This window comes from Arctopsyche grandis, chromosome 12, assembly GCF_051622035.1.
Source record: "Arctopsyche grandis isolate Sample6627 chromosome 12, ASM5162203v2, whole genome shotgun sequence".
NCBI lineage: Eukaryota > Metazoa > Arthropoda > Insecta > Trichoptera > Hydropsychidae > Arctopsyche > Arctopsyche grandis.
The window spans coordinates 24,336,703-24,359,562 of record NC_135366.1 but is presented as its reverse complement, the minus strand read 5'-3'; the positions used below and the strand labels follow the sequence as shown (position 1 = coordinate 24,359,562).

General features: G+C 33.7%; 1 protein-coding gene across 1 annotated transcript in view; it reads right to left on the bottom strand.

Annotated features, from left to right (window-relative positions):
- sha (shavenoid) overlaps window positions 1-22,860 on the bottom strand; it is a 94,063-nt gene that overhangs the window by 18,701 nt on the left and 52,502 nt on the right. The window contains exons 3-4 of the mRNA XM_077442503.1: window positions 19,270-19,508; window positions 16,273-16,395 (exon numbers count right to left, since the gene is read on the bottom strand). Of these exons, the coding sequence (XP_077298629.1) occupies window positions 16,273-16,395; window positions 19,270-19,429 (283 nt within the window). The 5' untranslated portion in view covers window positions 19,430-19,508. The remainder of the gene's footprint in view (window positions 1-16,272; window positions 16,396-19,269; window positions 19,509-22,860) is intronic.

The window sequence follows — 22,860 nt, the reverse complement described above, 5'->3', positions numbered from 1 at the left end:
AAATATGTACATATGTATATTTACGTAAATCTATGATAACTTTTGAATACATATTTCAGAGTGTACTTCATTTATATCGAAGTACATAAGTGTAAAAAAAATGTTCGTGTAAATTTGTATATAGTATGTATGTATATAATAACCACCATGAATAACTGTCATAAGATTTATAAAAAATTAATAAAACGAACAAAAAAATAAAAAAAAAAACCCCAACAAGATATCAATGACCGATACTTTACATGAAATCAAACGATAAAACACCATCACCATATAAAATAAAATGATTATAAATCGATCGTTAACGAAGCCGTCAATGTTGATATTTCGTTAACACTTTACCGACGGCCATCACGCGATCGATCCTTATTGCAAAATTGACGCAAAACGTCCCTCGTTAAATTTAACGTCGGAAATAACGCGAAATATGCTTTTAACGTATCGTTACACATTATAACGAAATAACGATATTCACCACCAAATTTGGCATCGAACCCGTTCCCGTACAAGTTGAACCCACAGTAACTTCGTGAACACATTTAATCAACATTACGTAATGGATATCACGCTTCGACGTTTAAAATTGCACGCTTGCAATTTGAAATTTGCAAAATAAAAACGATTTAATTTTAAATCAACACTTAAACTTGGTCTACGACTATAATTGCAGAACACAACAGGTGCCCAATACATAGTTCATAGCAACCGGAACATATGCTACACGTAAGAGTAACCAACTGCATAACTGTACCGCACAATTTAAAATATAATACAGTAGAGGGGAAAAAAATCAAACGCAGCAATGTTTAAAATATATATAGGTTTCATAGAACGGAAGTTTTTACCATTTCAAAATTAATTACGTATTTAAATATATAATTTTACGCCTCGTAATACGCATCTTGTATGTAAAATTGATGCTTAAACACCATGGCGATTTCGCTTTCTATCTCTTTCCGATCGTTATGGTGAATTATGTGAGTTTTATTAGTGCTCGTTAAATTAATTGTTTTTAATAAAATAAATAATTCATTACGTGTGCATTTACGATCAAAGCCCCCGAACGGAGATTGAATCGGAAATCACTTAGAAGATAAGCGCGTAGGTTCGAATCAATTTAACAGCCGAAAACAGTGGCGTGTAAAATTAATTACTATTAAAATCGAACGTTAATAAATCGTTGATCGAAGATTAGAGCCGACACTGCGTCGGCTACTGCAGTTCGAGCAAAACGTTTTTGTCGGATTGAGCTATTAGTTGGGGAGATAAATCGGAATATCTATTAAATTCCGATAGTTTATCAATTTAGCGTGTTCAGCTTCAGCGTGAGAAATGTGCAAAGACTGTCTATTGAGTGAAATTAATTATTTAAAGTGCTGCTAATTTGTGACGTCACAGTAGATCGTTTTCTATTAAAGATTGCTAATTTATCTGATTTAATTGTCGAAATGGTTCCTTATAAATTGGATACATACTTTCCCTTTTATTGTCATCACTATTTGATTGATTGCAACTTCAAATTTATATATGTACATATTTATGCACAAGTTTGGCCATAAGTGTCAATTTGGGGCAACTTGTCATGGCACTTTGGTAGAATGAAAAATAAAATAAAACAGGTTGCAAGTTTTTGAATCATTCTAACTAAGAAGCTAGACGAGTATTTAAAACACTTTAAGGAAAAAAATTAAAGGATAAGCAAGCCTATTTATGTACATATTGGTTTATTTTGGATATTATTAGAGTGGTTTTGCAACATTATCATGTATAGAAACAACAACTATTATCATGTATAGAAAATTATTTAATTTTAATGTAGTCCATAGCTCATTTAAGCTGTTATACGTAACTATATATGTATATTTCAGTGGTCTTAGGTAAGAGAGTATAATAAAGACAATCAATTTTATTTATACTTGACTCTTAACTTTGTCAGAAGATAAAATGTTATCTTTTTTGCAAGAAGCATTTTTAGTATTTAAAGCAGTGACGTGATGTCCCTAGACCAGGGAACACTATGTTCCGCGGAACACCAGTGTTCCGCTGAATCTGAATAGGTGTTCCGCGACAATTTGGAAAGGTTTTATACACTACAACACATTTAAAGATCTTCTACTTCATATTGAAAGACGAGTGATTATCAACATCAACTGATTTTTATGACGTCAAGTATAACCATATTTTCTCACACCGTGCGCATGAAAGAGATGGGGTAAACATATATAAGTGTAATGAAGTTAACTTATCATTACAAGAGAAAAAAGTATTATAATTTTAATACGAGAGAAAAAAATTTGCATATTTTGATAAAAAAATACAATTCTGTAACGAAGTCAAAGTGTAGGAATAGGCTCGACGCTACACCAGATATTAGAATGCAACTTTGTGCCTCATTAATGCCTAATATCAAAAATATATGCAATTCAAGGACTCAAAGGATCATCAAAGTCATTAAGTTTTTTATTTATTCATATTTTTATGTTTATATTGTATTACAGTTTTATATTTAAAAATAATTACTAAATAAATGATGTGTTTTAATAACATTTTTTTTTAATTTTTACTAGTAGGAATTTCCCAACCTAAGTGTTCCGTTAAAATTTCTAGGTTTGCGAAGTGTTCCATTGCAGAAAAAGTTTGGGAAACCCTGTTCTAACTACATAGGTATAGTTTTCTTAGGCAAAGGTAAAAACAGCCACCCTTTTTAAAATATGATACAGAGAATTTTTGTTTCATAATTATTATGTATAGTATTATACATATGTAGGATTTGCAGTCTGTTTTCAAATGAAAAATTATTTATAATAAAATATAAACGGAATTTTTTAATTTCGATTGTTTTTAATATATTTTTAATTAGCGTTTGCCGCCCTGAGGCACCGCCTTACTTGCCTATGACCACGAAACGTCCTTGATTAAACATAAAGGTATAAAAATGAAGTAAGTCACAGTCTGATCTGTTTCATACAAAAATATATGTTTTCAAATTATGTTGTATACATTAAGACAATGCTAATAACAACAATAATAAGAAGAAAAAAAATATGAAATAAATAGACAACAATCACTGAACCAGTAGCTATTAGAATAGACCTAAGATATGTTGTGAACATAATTAATGAAAAATAAAAAAACATCTATTATAAAAATCAATTCAAATACAATCTGACTCAACAGCTGTCACCAGACACCTTTTAGAATACGGACAACCACTTGAATAACGTGAATCATATTATATTATTGTTATAGCAAAATTACTCGGCATTGCTCGGGTGAGTGAAAATAAAAAAAAAGTAGAAAATCCAAAATTGGATTCAGAACTTTCTAAAAAACCACCAAAAATCTAAATTACAAAACGATAAAAATTGAATAGTGGTCAAATAAACAAATAATCATCTTTATATATACATATACTAGTAGAAGATGAAGTATTATGTATATTGTCCATACATTCCTCTAGACGTTTAGTTATGGACTTTTTCCTTATACATATTTGATATGAGCTTCTAAGAACGGACGGAAACGGAAAAAGGGTAACTTTAGCCTCCGTATAAGGCGAGTGTGAATTCTTAACGACTGGAAAGCTACCGATATGGTATAAGGATGATAAAAAAAATTGACGGATGCTCAAGTGCCCTTCGTTATGAAAGCGAGAGATAAGTGGTAATGACAAGTATGCAACCTGTAGTATGCAAGTACGCGTTGCTTGTTACAAGATCATAACGGATCGGAGCTTTAATTTTTTTTATAATATTATATACGTATATGTATGCATCTGACGTCAAATGCTTCTTCGGACTAATGCAATTAAGCGTTTCTCCATAAGTTTTTTTTGTGACGTCATCGAAAGCCTCTTCAACTCTTCGGCTAATTTCAAAGTGGATAAATTTCTCGCTCCGAGTCCAATCTCGGTGGAGTTGTGTATTGAATAATATTGTATTTTGAATTTAATGAAGAAAAACCTACTTCAGTGTTCTGTACCAGCATGTGTGTTGGTTAATGGAGATTAAAAAGCTTTTCGAACTGTGTGATGTATAATTTACGATGAATTTCGGACGAGTGTTTGTTGAGGTGAGTTTTCTCTTATTCGGCGAAATGAAAAGGAATTTTAATTGGGACATTTGTATAAATAATTTGTTCATCAAATATTTTATGACTAAGAACTTTCAGGAAAAATACATATTTGTCTTTTTTTCATACATAATATTGGCATATAAAAATTCAATAATCTATGTATGCAAGTTTCTATGCTTTTGAATAAACTTTATTAAATATTTAACTGTGTATTATTATACTAGTTAAAAGGTCATATTTAATCTTTACACTCTACATCAGAATGATGTTGTTATTGTAGATGTTTGATGATAATTCTGCAATTAATAAAAAGCAGAATTTCAAGTTTTCTATCTTACGTATAATAATTTCTAAGTATGTATAACGGAACTGATATTATAAGGAGATCAGAACAAAATCAACACTGAAAGCGTTCATTCAGATACAAAAGCAAGAAAACAGTCGATTTACAAAGCAAAGATCAAAGCAATTATTCCGAACCCTCCACTTTTCCTACCTGTTCTAAGATTAATTATAGACAGAACTTCCATCAGTAGTTTTGATATCAATCTTGGAACCGATTATATAGGCATAATATAATAAACTTCATATAAGGTCATACAAGGGTCATTCAAAATCTACAAAAATAAAGAAAAGAAAAAATTTTGATTATCTATGATATATTAAGAAAGCAAAATCTACAAAAAATAAGAAGAAGAAAAGAAAAATTTTAGGTTATCTATGATATATTAAGAACCCAAGATGCAGACACACAGAGTGGTAGGTACGCGGCACGTGATTTTTAGACAGTTTTGCACATGCAAAAAAAAGCACTGGCATGCCTATTCTGTGTCGTCACGATCTTCGCAAAATTCACTCTCTGGAGTATTTTCGGTGATATTTTATCCTTGTATTGACACAGATTTGAAAGTGATCGATAACTTTGATTCACATATTTGAAGAAATGTATTACGAACGTGTCGAAATAATAATATCGTACAAATTAACAATGACATTAAGACACGCCCATTACAGCTGGAGTCTACCCAACTGTGTCGTGCCGGACTTTTGAATGTGTTATTAATATTAAGAGGGCCGGACAGCAGCGCCTTGTCCATACAAACGTATTACACTTCTCCCTTCCTCAATTATGGCAATAGAGAAATTATATTTTAATATGCTATGAATATCCACCATAAGCATGTTTCTAACTTTTTATTTTTTTGATTAGTTATTTTTTATAGAAGCTAGGATCCACCAAACGTCTATAAAATCGCCTCGTTTTTACGCCCACGAAAAGAGTCCAGCGTGCTAGTTCAACGGTTGATTTTTAAAAAAATACAAAGACAGACAGAAAATATTTTTCTCATACCGATGGTGAAATTTTTTTAAATTGGTCCAGTTTCAGAGGTGAAAACTGGAGAATACGAAACCTCGATTTTGTCGATTTAAAATAGGTATTATCTGGTCGAGGCGCAACTGTCACATTCACTCAATATATATGTATGTATATTGATATATATTGTCGCATTCACACAATATATACATTCACTCATTATATATCTCGAAGAAAGGAACGGCAACAAAATTAAGGTTCCGGGTATCCAGCCCTCTTAAGGGCAGTTCAAAGTATTGCATCAAAGCTATGCAAAAAATAGCATACATAGTTCTTCGTTCCAAGTCCATTCATACAATTATATTATATACGACAATTTAGATAATTAGAAACATGTATACATACATATATATATTTGAGAGTACAGAGAGTGGCATCCCGATCTAAATTAGACCAGCATGCACCAGATGCAATCGATTAGACGCGGAATGCGCAGCCTCGAGACAGTATCTATGGGTTGCGCCACTTAGACAGATTGCGCAATTTGTGCATACAAAACTATATCATCAGGCGAGATGGCGTGCACGGAGCAGCACTGCCTGTCGGCAATACCATAATTTGCACATGCAAAAATATAATGTATATGTACATACATGTACGTATTCGGTGCCCTGCAAATCGAGACGATAAAGATCCTCCGAGAGTGTTCGTGGGAGGTAGATAAGAGCTTTCCTGGCTTCGTGTGTGGATATTGGGCTTATCTAAAACGCTTTCGAATTGGTTGAGGGCCTGAAAATTGGCCATGTGCATACGTGGGTGGGTGTATTTTTGGCAAAATGTTCTTTTGCATAAAAAAAAATAAAAATCAACGAAAATGAGTATGTATGTCGAAAGTTGAGGTTCGATTTCGAATGAATGTATGTAAAAAGTTTGACCCGAGTGAACTGTAAAAAGCTGATTGCTTTCAATGCTAATATTATTCGAGGTTGCTTTTTTCCCAAAAACTCCTTTTAAAATGTGCAATTATGTTAAAATTAATTCTTAATGTAATACAATAAAGTGTGAATGCTATTCTTATTATACAGAAAGAACTTTATTATAGGCATTAGTTATTTCCAGAACTTACAATATATAATGAATATAAGAAAAAACGGATTTCGACTATTCTTGTGGATTAATAACGAAAATTCTATTGATAACTGGCTTACCTCGATAAAATAAACGAATTTTTGTTATTAATCCACAAGAATAGTCGAAATATGATTTGAAATGTGAGTGGAATTTTATTAAATTCTCATATAAAGACAATTTAATATATTATCCCTACTAATTCAATTCAGATTCGTGTAAATACGAGTAAATACTAGTACGAGCTTTTAGCTCGCAATTTTACCAATTTAAAACTCAGCACACTTCCAATTAACCTTTTTAATTGAAGAAAAAAATAGTGTGGCCAGAACGCTATCCCAATAACCATCTTTCAATAGAAAATACTCAATTTAAAATAGTATTAACAGTCGGAAAAAATCCCAAGTGAAAATACGTACTTTTGACTTTTGATTTAAACTGGACGATTTGAAAGCTGAAAAGTACTGCAAATAAAAGATAAAATAACCGACTATAGATTCTAATATTCATTTTGAACAGGAAATTGACAGATTTTGAGACGTCGACCGAACAACATGAAGATATAGAAAAATCGCGCTATTCAAAAAACACATACATATATCTCTGAATCTCGAGCCAATCAACATATTTATTACCAGATTCGTGTTTACTGGGCATAGATCTATAAGAAAAGTCATATCTCGTCTCTGAACCATTTTTCGTGTCGAACAGTGTAATTAACCTGGCAGATTTTTGATTATTTTAACTTAAAATACATTTTAACTGGACTCTTGGCGTCTAGCACCGTGGATAGCGGATTTTTTTTTAGCACAGTAAGGCAAAAGTAAACTCTCGATTGATTCTATGGACGGTCCGGACCTTCTGGACCACTTCCTTGTTAAATTTATAAATTTCGGCTGGAAGAAGCATGGATTTTGAGGTTCTAGGCTTTAGCTTAGTTTGCTTATAAGTTTTGCAAATCCGACCCTGACTTGAACACTTTGATGCAATAAAGCTAAAAATTTATAAAACTTTATGCAAACAGATCAAATGGATAAAAAAGCTCGTTCTTTTGAGCATTTACAACATTTATTCGCAATAGGTTTACATTATTGTAAAACCATTGTATTAAATTAGCGATACATACATATTACACTAGTGTACATTTCTCGGTTAATAGACAACAATTACAGCAATAAAACGATCCAACACCAGTTGCATACCGCGTCGATTTTTTTCTCCAGGTATCGAATGGTGTGTTTACTTTGTGTTTAGCTGCAATACCAGTTTTACCGTTGATGTTATCTTGATAAATAGGATCAATTAAATAGGTGCAGAAAGGATTCCTATTTCGCGAGCAACGTTGGAAGACACGGGTAAAGCCGGTTTTAATCCCTGGCCGGCTTAATCATAACCCAAACGTCCGATGCCATAAATTTTCCGAATACACTCCCATAGATGTAATAAATTGCTAGTAAACGTGCATAACCAATAACTATTCACCAGCTGAAAAGTGTGTTCCGACATTGTACAGTCGTATGACAACGAATTACTAACACCCGCGTATTTACCCTATTTTGTGTACCTGCGCCGTCTTAAGTAACATTTTGGGTTGGTTTTTTTTGTAGACCATTCATTGTATCCTATTCTATGTATTTAGAGAAGGATAGGATGAGTAGTGTTTATACAAATAGTTTAAAAACCGAACAAGTGCAAATACACAGTTTGGCTTTGAAATTCGTTTGGTGTAGACGTGTGCTTTCACTGGGAGAAAAGTTAGTTTTGACGAGATTTTTGCTTTCCTGTATATTATCGATATCATTGAAGTAAGTTAAAGTGTTTAAATTTTTTAAATGTGACTTAATTATTTGTTTAAATTGCTTGTGAAAAAAACCCCTTTCCTTTTTAGATGGGAAGAAATAAAGATTTATCTATGGAGAAAATCGCCAATATTTCCACATTATTAAATACTGGGAAGTATTCTATACGATATATTGCTAAAGATTAGGGGGTTAGAGTTTTCAGTGTGCATAAAATTAGCACCCAACTAAAAAGAGGTGAAAATCCTACGGTCACCAAGCGTAAGAATTGTTGTGGCACTCGAAAATACGGTCCTCGAGTCGATCGATATATTATAAATACTGTTGAGAAGGATCGGTTTGCCACAAATAAAAAAATCCAGACAAATTTACGGGAGCGGAACCGAAATATCGACTCGGACAATACAACGCCGTTTCGCAGACGCGGGGATGAATGGCAGACAACTACTTAAAAAAACGCTTTTGACGCCAAAAATGAAGAAAGCCAGGCTCAATTTGGCTAATGAGCATCGCCACTTCACCCTCGACGATTGGAAAGGGGTAATTTAATTGAAATTAAATTATTTGTCTAATTTTTTTTGAATGAATTGAATTAATCGATGTTTTTAACATTTTTAAGGTTCACTTCTCTGACGAGTCGTCAATTCAATTGATGACACCGACTCACCAATACGTACGTAGGCGAGTCGGCAAGCGGTATAATGAGTCCTGTGTCATAAAAAATGTGAAACACCCGCTGTCACTCATGATTTGGGGCTCAATTAGAGCGGAAGGTCGGGGGCCATTGTATTTTGTAGAAGGGATGATGAATGCTTCGCAATATATAACGGTATTGCGATACACCCTATTGCACTCTATACAAAACAAAATTGACAAAAGGGATCGCCTGCACTTAATGCAATATTTTTGCACCCTGCCATAAAGCCAAAATTGTGAAAAAAATCATGTCCAACCACAATTTACCGCTCCTTCACTGGCCCGGTAATTCTCCCGATCTAAATCCTAAAGAAAATGTCCGGCATACCCTTAAAATGAAATTAAATAAGCTCCAATGTACCAATAAAAATATCCTAAAACAAAACATAATTTCTGTGTGGCAGGGAGATCCTGAGATAAAGTCAACCATTGCGTCTTGTATCGAGAGTATGCCCAAAAGAATAGCATCGTGTCTCCGAAATAAGGGTGGACATACAAAATATTAATAATATATATATATGTTGTATTAATATTGTAAATAAACTATGTATAATCATTATAAACACATCTTTGTTTTAATTTTACGAACCTACTCTTCAATATATAGCTCTAAACATAGAATTTGCAAAATCCGCATGGTGTTAGTAATTCGCTGTCATGGGACTGTATGTATATATGTACATAGTACCGGTCATCGAGACTGCATCATACGACAAGTGTATGTATGTATATTCGTTTTATCTATGCATGTAACATAGAATTGCATAGTTCGGGATGGATTTTAAAAAAATTGTGAGAAATTTGAAAAGTTTGCTACTTGAATGCATTTTTTTCGTACATATGTATATATGTATATGACATGATTTAGTTGAGAGATCATTTGGCTTGAGTCCGGATTAAATATGGAAACTTTTTATATTTCTATGTTTAAATTTAGAAACTAAATGGTTTGGTTTCTAATAGGTAAAATCTAGTTTCGGCCCTGCAATTTATTTAATTTTTGCCATTAAACATTATTGTAAAAAAAATTATGAGCTTTTTTTATACACAAAGATAATGCTAAAAATGGTGACCGGAAAAATGTAATCGAGATAGTTGCACTCTCGAAACATCCAAACTTTCAAAGATGCTCAAGAAGAACTAACGCAATAGAATTTCACAAAAAATCGTCAAGGGGTAGTTGTATGTTATCCATGGGGGCTAACCTTTTTTTGTGAAATTCTATTGCGTAAGTTATTTTTGAGCGCCTTTGAAAAGTAGGACTTCTCGAAACTGCGCTACTATTCAGTGCAATTTAGTGCATCTTTCCGGGAACCGTTAAAAATAATGTCTAAAATAGATCATGATCACTGGATCAGTAGTTATTAGAATAGATCTAAGATTAATTTTTAACGAAATATATGAGCCGTTATAGTTATAACTAGCGGCATCGACTAGTGGTTAGCATATTATGCCTTCGATCAAAGTGGTCACGGGTTCGAATCCCGCTAGAGTCCCGCTGCTGGCCAGACCTTCGTTTGTGACTCTAGCTCGATCGTTTCTTATCAGAGCTTGCCAATTTTTCTGATTTTCATTGAAACGGTTCCGTATAAGTGTACTCGTTGCTCTAGAGCGATCTGTAGTGGCGAGTGTTCATGTTCAATGAAATAAAATAAAAAAAATATGATATTGGCGTGAGTACACTTTTCTTCAAATCGAGAAATATCGTTCATCTTCTAGCCTTATGACCCACCTATTGCCATTTAAATTTCTTTACCCTCACCATTACATCAACCACCTCTGCCATACTTCTTCATAATGCACGAATTCCATTTTATATATCTACTTGTTGAAGATCTTTTTCTTCAGAAACAGTGGCATTTTAGATTATTTTCTTTATTTATTTTATTTCAATTGAACGTGTACACTCGCCTTTACAGATCGATCCAAAGCGACAACTGAACTAATACAGATACAATACAATAATACAATCAATACAATGCGAATTCATACAAACATCATCCACAGTGACATCTATGGAGAAATTTTTTGCAGCATTTTTTATTATACAAATTGGCGACCTCAAGACGCTGAATAGCTTGAGATTTGCAAAGGAGATGCCAATTTACAGAAACCGTTTACCAATTTACAGAAACCGCCAATTTACGATCAATAGAATCAATACAAGCATTTTTACAATGCGAATTCATACGAACATCATCCACAGTGACGTCTTTGTAGACTTGAGATTTGCAAGAGATATTGGAAAAGGAGATGCCAATTTACAGAAACCGTTTCAATGAAAATCAGAAAAATTGGCAAACTATGATAGGAAACGATCGACCTGGAGTCACAACCCAAGGTCTGGCCAGTAGCTACTAGTGGGAATCGAACCGTGACCACTCGAAAGCATAATATGACAACCACAAGTCCACGCTGCTGGTTATTACCGGACATCTCAATGATTTGACCTAGATATAAAATATGTATAAAAGTATAGTTCTTTTACATGGTTTGGTGATTACTAGTCACAAATTACTCGTCACAAAGTCACTAAAATCTCTATAACGGAACACCTGGCAGCCGAAAAGTCCATCATACTAACGAGAACTTGAGTGCCAAATATTGTGTATTCGCGATTTTCATGGCAAAAATTGTCTTTGTGACCATCCCAATGTGACGAATAGTCCAATTACCCTTTTATATATATGCAATGTTGAACCTATGAGATAAAATTTACTATCAAATAGTCCAATGGAATAGTGTGTACCAACAAAAAAAGCACTAATCATAGCACGCGAGTCCAAAAAAAATCTAAATAAATCGATACCACTCTAATGACCGACACATTACGAATATTGAGAGTCAACGGTTTTTTGACAAGCTGGGCGTAACCTGGCACTCGTCCGCTTACTACCTTTCGGCGCCGAAGGGTGGGCAACGTGTCAATCATCTATCGTTTCGCAAGCATTGCACAAATACCTCAACGCGCGTATATAATTACATCGTCAATATAATATATATAACAATCAGTGCTAAATTCTTAATTGTAAACGTATTAAAATACTACAGTACATATTTCCCAACATCATACCCAAAAAAAAACCCAAAAGTAAAAATTAAACGTGTTTAAATTCCGTTACACAGATATCGTAAGTAGAATATGATTCAATCGGAATGTTTTGTGTTTTGTTTTTTGCTTATTAATAATTGAACGGAAAATAAGCGCATCTTAAAAGATCGATTAGACGTCTGTTGAATTTATTTTTATAATCGATCATAACGAATTAATTCGAGTGCGAAAAAAGCTCTTGTCTAATTATTGCATCAATTTTTTTTCCTAGACTTGTTTGATCTTTAAAAATCGCTCACACTGTTATACAAAATTGTTGAAGAGAGCCGCTTTTCCATCTACGGAAAGTGGGTTTTCACGGTCGGTGCAAAGTCAATCAATTTGGCCTTTGAATGTCGAGTGATTTGTAAACAAATTTGCGATACTTGTTTTAAACCTTATTTACATTCGTCACATCTGGCCGGTCGGCTGCTTGAGATACGCACGGAAAAACTGAGGAAATGTGGACTTTGATGATTCGAATTTTCCGACAAAGAAGAGTCAACATATTTTTTATATGAAGAATAGCCGACACTTATTGTAGATTATTTATTAGAAAGTTTATTATTAGACATATTAGAATACTTATTATTAGAAAATTTTACCGACATTACTAAATGTTTGCATATTATATTAAGTTATACACAGGGACCTACTGTGTGCATAGGCAAGTAAGGCAACGCCTAGAGGCGGCACACTTTGAAGGGCGGAACATTATGTCTATCATACAATCTTTATTTCCAAGTTGAATCAAGTCCATATATAGGAATCATTAATTACCAGCAACATAGATCAGTGGTAAGCGTCTAATGCTTTCGATTCTGTGGTCACGGATTCTACCCCTGGCTTTTACTGGCCAGACCTTGGATATTGGATTCCAATGTGGATCGTTTCCTTCCAAAGTTTGCCAGTTTATCTGATTTCATTGAAACAGTTTCAACAAATTAGCAATCCTGTCCTATTCCTCACAAAATTTGAGTTTACATCACCTCATAATTTGTTGATATTAAAAAAAGGCTGCAAAATTGTGCCCATAGATGTCTCGATAATGATTGTAATGTTTCATGATCAATTTTTGTAATTGGCTTTTTATAATGCTTCTGTTGATAATAGATGTCATCATCTATGTTGATTATAGACATTTAGACAGTCAAGATTCATGTAGAGATACAGGGATTTCAAATCAATTTCATCTTTTTGATAATTTGTATTTGTCTAGTATTAAATAAAATATATTTAATACTAGACAAATACACAGTAGAAGTATACATAAGTATGTAACTTAACAGATTGTTTTATAATATATAAGTGTTAATAGTTAAACAACATAACATTGATTACAAAGTGAGTCAAACTTTAGCAGCTTTAAGCTTTGAACTTTTACAGCTTGAAGGCCAAGATTTGTAACACCGTTTACATACATATACATATGTATATGTAATATAAAGAGTAATTAAAACTATGAAAGGATCCAAAAATGCATACTAAAAACTCACAAAAGCCTTAACATACTGAAAACCACCCACAACAACTTCCCAGCGAAATATTCCTATTTAAGCTCTAACGATGACAAATCTCGCACATTCATTACGGACACATGACATAAGTAGGTACCCAAGTCTGCTCAATTCGCACCAGGTTATGGCTACGTGTATCTAATATATAATATTTAAATACCCACACATAAACAGTTACCGCAAAGCATCACTTGCATACAAATCGCATCGATTCTGCAAAGTCGATCGTTGCACAAATGCACAAACGTATAGTATCTGCTCGGAGGAAAATGTTTCACGCGAGAATCGTTAATGCGACACATTTATCATGTCTTCGTGTTTAATGTTCGAGTTCTTCGAGTTTGAAACCGTATTAAAACGACCGCCATAACTTTATGATGTATATTTATGTAATATGGAATTTTTTTTGCTGATTAGAACTACATATACTTTAAAAAAATACTGAGGCTCTAAAATCAATATTAAATGAGATGATATTTCAAGCTTTTTATTTATTTATTACTAGCTGAACCCGGCATGCGTTACTATGCCACAATAACGAATGTAATTCCCGTTCCCGTTACCGTTCCCATTCCTGTTCCCGTTCCCGTCATTACAGTAATTATAGGTCGTCGGAAAAACGCAATTATTCAATTGTTTGTTTATTTTACCCTTTAATTTCACAAAATGTATAAATTTTCATTGAATTTCGACTATGTATATGTTAACTAATCGGGCGTCATATAAGACAAAAATGCTGGAATGAAATCAATCTATTCATATTCATTAGCACGACATCAAAATAATAGGCTTCAGACTACCAAACAAACATTTCGACCGCCAAAGAACATCATGACTTTTATACTTCGACTTCGAAAAAAACTACCTGGGAAAAACCTCACAGTTAAAGCCAATTATTATTACATAAATGGATTAGATGCCGACGAACCGATCGTCAGGTGTCAGATATAGGTGTTTTCATTGAAGAATTTCGCTCAAGCAGGGCTTCGAACCGACAACAGGTGTTGTGTGGCATGTGGCCACTGGTACCACTAAGCCGTTGAACTCATACGAAGAAGCAGCTTTTATAAATCTCGGCTTTTTTTCCTCTATTCTTTTATATATAATTGCTCTATACGAGAGCGGCTTAAGGGTTATTAGGTGACGCCCAGTGGGCGCCTAACCAAACCGACCAGCAATTATTATCGAAGATGATATTCACATACGCACTAAAAATTCTAGCGGCTAATTCGTATTCATGTGTAGTGTGTGGTAAATTTTGCGTGCGTGAGCCAATTTTGATTGGTCCAGTTTTGTAATAATATGGTATTTTAGGAAGATTAATTGCCACTTGTGACCGTGACTTTAAAAACATTAATCGTGTTTTTATGTTTCTATTACACGCTCGTGTTTTCTAATGGCCATAAAAAGCACGATTTTATGTGCAAATTTTTAGTGCTATAAAAATGACGCTTTAAGCTTTATATACGCCGAGCTTTATAAAAAAAATTTTGCTCAACAAGTGATTTCAATAATATGTACTTATATTTAACACGAATTTTTAGTACTAAAGTGCACGAAATAAACACAATGCGTTCTTAAAAATGGTGAACTATGATAGACATCGGTCCGGTACTCAATCGGGAGCTCAAGCATATCAAGAGCGCTTTACGACCGCATAAGGTTAACATTGCATCAAACAGGATCACATTCTCATTAATGCGATCATAATAAACGGTTACTTTATTAATGAACATATCAAAATGTGGTTCTCATTTTGAACGCATCGATTATCATCAAATGAACACGCTTTTTAATAGCGAATAAATTATCCGATCGTTTCGTGGCTGCGAGTTATCGTTACATTACTTTTTTTTTTCATACGAATGCAAATACAATACGCGCATAATTATACAATATATCAAAATAGTGAAGGCCGTTTTGCAATGACTAGTCGTCTAAAATTATCCATGAATAAATTTCCACGAGGAAAATTTACATGCAATACTCGCTCGAGAGCGCATCCCAACATTGCACAATTTTCGTTTAACTTGAACCGATCTAAACTATCAAAACCGTTACACTATTTTAATCCAGAACAAAAATTAACAATATTAAGCTCAAATAAGCGAAGTCGGATATTAAATTATGTTAAGGCTTGTTAATTTATTTATGCTCGTATAATATTACTGCTTCGATGATTCTCGTTGCGAGAAAATATAAAACTCTAATTAAATAATTGGTGTGCTTTTGAATGATTCAAAAGTTTCAAAATAGGGTTCTAAATTGACGTTATTAAAATGTCGTAAATAATCACACATCATATTATACATACATGTACACTCGGATGATTGTGATAGATTTGGCACTTGAGCAATCCACGCTTCTCTGTAATGACTTAATGCCACTTGGGAGCTGATAATTATACAGATGGTTCGGGAAAAAAAAATGTGAACAAGACGTTTACGTTTGTACATACGATGTATTAGCTGGTTTGTACTCGGAAACCTAAAATTATGGTTTTCGATGCTTACTACATATGTATGTATTGGAAAGTATTTGTAATCTTGAAGACCGATTATTATCAACTAACTACGTACTCAGTGTTACATTGGAAGCGTTCGTAAGACAAATTGCTCACACGTTCACCTTTGGATGTTTTGATTTATTTACCTGTGATGTCGTCGACGCAATCTCCCTTGTCTTCTCTGAAGAGAGGTGCATGTGCAGGACATGCACAAATACATGAAAGGCTTTCTCCTCTTCCGCCGCATTCTCTTTTTATACATTCTGCACCTGAAAGTGTCCGAGAAATTAATATGCATTGTATGTAATTTATTAATGAAAATATTGCTTCATTTCAGTACTATAATGCGTGAGAAATATTTATACAAATTTATGTGATGCAATTAATGTATTCATCTACAAATACATATAAGAACATAAAATACACGAAAATTTACTAACTCCTCTACATTTACAAGTATTTACAAGTCAAATATTACAACTGAAAAGATAATTTTATTTAAAATGTATCTTTTTTGATTTTGATCTAAGCATTTGCTTTAGGTTTAATAAATTGCAAATAGAGTTTCGTCATACATATAAATTAAGATGACTTTCTTAGTAACCACGATTAGAAATGATTTACATCACCGATAGTTAAATATACATATATTAAAAACATGATTTTTTAGGATTAATATGTGTATGTGTATATGTATATATCATACTTATCTAATGAAAATATGAGATAAAAAAGTATATTTGCTTGTTGAAGTATATGAAAATAAATAAATTGTTAGAATAAATACGATATTTCATTCTTTGCATACTAGAGGTCTAACCCAAAGAGTAAAGGTATATGCAGAGTGAGAGATGAAGAGATGAGAATAAGTTATGAATGACACAATGAATGGACGAGGAAAGAACTGCAAGGAAAAAAAGGCGAAGAAAAAAGGATTGCTTGGGCAAAAAGAATAAGAATATAAATATAAGAAAAGAAGACGGAAAGAGTTAAGAGTAAGCTCCGACCCAAAAGGCCAAAAAATAGTGATGTGGAATAAGCGATGAAGAGATGATAATGAGTAATGAATGACAAAATGAAGAGGAAAAGGAGGAAAGAAGGAAAAGGAAAAATATTAAAAGAGAGAAGGTGAAAAAATAAGGATTGAGTGGGCAAAGAGAAAAAGAGAATAAGGAGAGGAAAATAAGAAAGAACGAGATGAGAGTAAACTACGACTCAAAGAGCAAAGAGTAGCAGTATGGAATAAGATACGATGAAGAGGAAGAAGAGGAAACAAGGAAAAGAAAAAAGTAAACGAGAGAAGATGAAGAAATGAGAATTGAGTGGGCAAAGAGAATAAGAGAATAAGGAGAGGAAAATGCGCCACAAGAATATTTTACGCTATTGTTGCATTTAAAAAGTGCCTTCAATATAAATAATTGATTAGTCTTATTAACATACATAACCTCAATAAATGCATCACAGACAAAAACCATAGAAAAAATAAGAAATCCTTACAGAAAAACTGCACCAAAAGATATCAACAAGAAAGAAAAATTCGCCACCATACATTTAACATAACCCACAATTCATTACTTCGGATAAGCGGCTCATCTTCACCGACATTCCACGAAGTAAACGTTACATGAGACTCAAATTCGCCACACAACACGCGTCGGAAATCTGTAAATTACACAACTTTACATACCCAACGTACCACAGAGGTACCTTTTAACCTAGCCAATCACCGCTATAGATACTAAAACGAGAACCACAAGCACCTGCCGCCGCTAATTTGAATGAAAATTAGCATTTTACGGAAAAGACACGTCCGCTGGCGAGAATTCAAAGAAACGGCGCAAATGGACTGAAAACCCACCCGCATATCGTATTATACACATTATATTATGCCAATGGTTCCAGAAAATTCACCAGCGTGGTCGTAAAATGCATCCATCACTATGGATGACTGATGACTGCGAACAAAAATGATTGATTCCGAGCTGGCGTTGTAAATTAAATATTGACGCGTAGCGGTAGTGAACTTGCGGTTAATAAAATCAAATTGCAAAATCCATATGTTTATATTTATGTGCGTTCACGTACGACAGGCGTTTAAGCTTTTGTGTTCGTTATGGCGCGCTAAAGTAATAATTGTTGATTACTGGCTTAACGTATGGATATTTTTCCAACTCGATCGGACAACAATGTAATATATAAATATGACGGTCCGAAATTAATCGGACAGTTACTTCAAATGCACTTTTTCAGATATTATAATATTGTAAGTACACACAATCGTGCACATGCCAAAAAGTTTATCCAAATGTGTAAGTGTGTTAAAAATGTACATTTGACATATGTAAATATATCATTATCATTATCAGCAGCATCTACAGCCGTTCACCATCCACTGCTGGATGAAGGCCTCTCCAACACGCTTCCACACGTTTCTGTTTTGGGCAACTCTCATCCATCTCACCCCACACATTTTCCTAATTTCGTCTACCCTTCATCCCTACAGTTTTCCTTCTACCCTTTTGCATTCTCTCGGGTACCATTGTAGCACTTCTTTTGTCCACCTTTCATCCATTCTACTAGTCCCGTGGCCCATCCATTGCCATTTCAATATCTTTACTCTATCCACTATGTCCACTACCCTTGTCATACTTCTCACCTACCTGTACCGCTTCCTGTATTTTCTCGTTATGCCAAGCATATAGGGTTCCATACTTCTTTGGGTGCATTGGACTTTATGTAGCATCTTGGCGTTCAATGTCCAAGTTTCACACTAATACACCATCACTGGCAAAACCCATTGATCGAAGATCTTTTTCTTCAGGCAGAGTGGCATTTCTGATTTAAAAACAACATTCATTCGCCCAAATGCACCTCATGCTAATTTCATACGTCTCTTTATCTCTTCATCTTTACTACCGGACATGTCTATTATTTGACCTAAATATAAATAATTATTTACTACTTCTTCCTTCAACTATTTTATCATGTAGGTACATACGAGTATGTACATATAATTTATACCATGAAAATATATTATGGTGGAAAATTGGTGTGGACATCATTACAAGACAGGTCAAGGTGAATCCAATGAGATACATATGTATATATAATAAAATGAATACATTTATGAAATTATCGCATACCTTTGAACGAGAATGAGTCTCCGTGCTCGAGCCTGGTGATGTTGGAGACATCTGAATGAGGCTGAGCTCCGACAGGGCTCGTCAACCAGGTCGTCAGGGTCACCAGACAGGCGACGAAGACCAACGATTTAAACCTCTCGCGTAGTCTCATTGGGGGCATACGGACATATTGACGTTGGCCAATGATCACGCCGGACCTTGATCATCGAGCTTGGACTTGACATCGGGACGCTGATGACCTGCAAAATAAATAAAATAATAATCAACCAAAGTACATACATATATGCAAATCGATACGTGAGATATTTGACAAATCAGCTGAAAAAGGTTTGCGATTGCTTTTATATAATAACATTCAGTAATGATGATAATAAGTTGGTTTAAATTCATACTGGTACAAAACAACAGTAAGAAAAGTATTCTTTGTTAAATTCTATATGGGCACATTCATATGTTCCGTAATGTGTACGCGACGTCGATGCAATAGCGATAGCCGACAAAATCTAGCATATTGCATGTGCTGGATAGCATAATATGCTAACCAGCAGCGTAGACTAGTGGTTAGAACATTATGCTTTGGAGCAGAATGGTCACAGATCGATTACCACTGGCACCTGCTGGCCAGACCTTGGATTGTGACTCCAGGTCGATCGTTTCCTATCAGAGTTTGCCAATTTTTGTAATTTTCATTAAAACGGTTTCTGTAAATTGGCATCTCCTTTGCAAATCTCAAGCTATTCAGCGTCTTGAGATCGCCAATTTGTATAATAAAAAAATCTACAAAAGTTTCTCCATAGATGTCATTATAGATGATGTTTGTATGAGTTCGCATTGCAAAAATGCTTGTATTGTATCTGTATTAGTACACTCGTCGCTTTGGAGCGATCTTTAAAGGCGAGTGTACATATGTACATGTTTGATTGAAATAAATAATGAAAGCATTATACAACAGTCCATGTCACCGTATTGTATGAAGCAAACCCGGTTTTCTTTGGCTACTGTGGATGATGTGACGTAATAGTAGTGAGTGCTCGCGTACTGACGAAAGTGCGCATGCGCATATGAATATTTTCAGAAACGTCATTGTGACAACATTGACATTATACAAGCAATATTGCGCGGTAAAAAAGTATTCCTTGGAACATTATATATGGACACATTCATAAGTTCAGTAGACTTAGGATTAGACGTAGGCGTAGACGTAGCAGCAGTAGCCGACACAATCTACATATATTCATATTATACAGCAGTACATGTCACCGTAACGTCAAGCCAAGCCAGCATGACAAGCAAAACACTGTGGAAATACTCACATATGAATATTTTCAGAAACATCACATTGTGAAAAAATTTACTCGACGATATGACGCAAGCAATATTGCACCGTATCTTCGCGTTGCAATCAGTCAAAGCTTGTATGAACGTGAGCTGCTGTATGGTATGAATAGAGATAGTCCGTGTTCCGTGTTCTACCTTGCAGTTCTGGGTAGTATGAATAGACTTTAAAGCGTATGAAAGTACATATATTGAAAAGCGTCGTAGAGATAATCGGAATTGCGATGAGTGCTTACATTTTACGGTTTATTTTATATTGTATTAGACGATATTTGCAATAATATGTAATAATATAATGATACGATCCCGTCTTAATTCCGAGATGTGCGTAACTGGATTTTAGAAGTATGTACGTGTAATAACAAGGATATGCGCAATCTGAGACGCTTCCTTGGGGCCTGAAAACGCTAGTTAAACCAGTTCCATTGAGAAATTATACACTGCATGATATATAAAATCTACTGCTGTATCGCTTTGTTGTAATGTACGGATCCAGTTATTATTCTTTGTATGGTTTATTTTACATTAAAAAGTGGTATTTAGGTATATTCTTGTGTATTAGCGATCTACTGGCAGTCGAATCGAATATGTCTCATATATGTAATCTGTAAGGAAATTACTGAATTATCAATTAAAGCTGCTTGTTCGATCATCTTTCAATCGTGCAACTTTCGTGATATTTGAATATAAAAGTTGTATGAAAAAAAAAGAAAGAAAGATTTGCGTGGATACAAATCTAGAACAGTGACTCAACTAGTCAACTAGTAAAGTTTCATTTTTACTCGAATCTTATACAAGCTTTCAACTTCTCTTTCTCTTTTGAATTAAATACATTAAATACATATCTGAACACAATTTTCTTAAACTCGTCGACTTTAAAGAGTCTTTAGTTAAAAATAATGTGTACCTATGTTCATAAATTGTATTATGAATATTTAAAAAAAAATTGTAAATAAATTGTTGGGTTTTTTTTCCTATTATGCTGTATACACTATCATTAAAATAAGATAATACTATCAATACTAACAAGACAAATAATGTGTAAAATAGATATAAATTGCTATTATAATATTGTATTATGGACATAGTTTATGAAGAATAAAAAGCATTTGAAAATCAATCCTTTTTGAACGATTAAAAAATAATGGAGGGATATTTTGCAGGTACAATTCTCCAATTAACTTTTCTTCTACGGATCATATTTTAGATATACCTTATCTTTAGAGTGGTGTAATCAAATAATAGCTGTCTCGATACAAATGCATGTCTAAATACAAGTCTAATTGGTAGTAATAGCTAGTAATTAGTTTGCTTTTTTGTCTCTTCTATGATATATAAAGATCATTTGTAAAGTAAAGATACACAGGTAGATTTGTTCATGCAAAAAAAATCATATAGGCCAAATTTGTACCATCGCGTTCCTTCGCAAATCTCACCCCCTAAAATGTTTTCGGTGATATTTTATCCTGGTATTGACATAGGGTTGAAAATGATCGATAACGGTGATTCCCATATTTGAAGAAATGTAGGAGAAACTATACTAAGAAATAATAAGATCGTACAAATTACACTGTATGACACGAAAAATGTTATATTGGAAAATGGTACAGGGAAAAATGGTAATGGAAAATTGATAGCTGGCTTACTTCGATAAAATAAACGAATTTTTGTTATTAATCCACAAAAATAGTCGAAATACGATTTTTCTAAGTGGAATTTTATTTAATTCTCATATAAAGACAATTTAATATATTATCTCTATTAATTCTATTCAGATTCGTGTAAATACGAGAAAATAATAAGTGCGAGATTTTAGCTCGCAATTTTACCGATTCAAAATTTAGCACACTTCCAATTAATCCTTTTTAACGAAAAAAGTGAAAATACGTACTTTTGACTTTTGATTTGAACTGGACGGCTACTTAGAGAGATTTGAAAGCTGAAAAGTACTACAAATGAAAGATACATAAAATACCCGACTATAGATTCCAATATTCATTTTGAACAGGAAATTGACATATTTTGAACAACAAGATATAGAAAAATCGCGCGATTTAAAAAAAAACACATATACATATCTCCGAATCTCGAGCCAATCAACATTTTTTATTAACAGATTCGTGTTCAATGGGTATATATCTATAAGAAAAGTCATATATCGTCTCTGAACCAAAAAAAAAGTCGTCATTTGTCGAACAGTGTTATCAATGACATGAAAACACGCCTATCACAGCTGGAGTCTACCTAGGCGTGCCG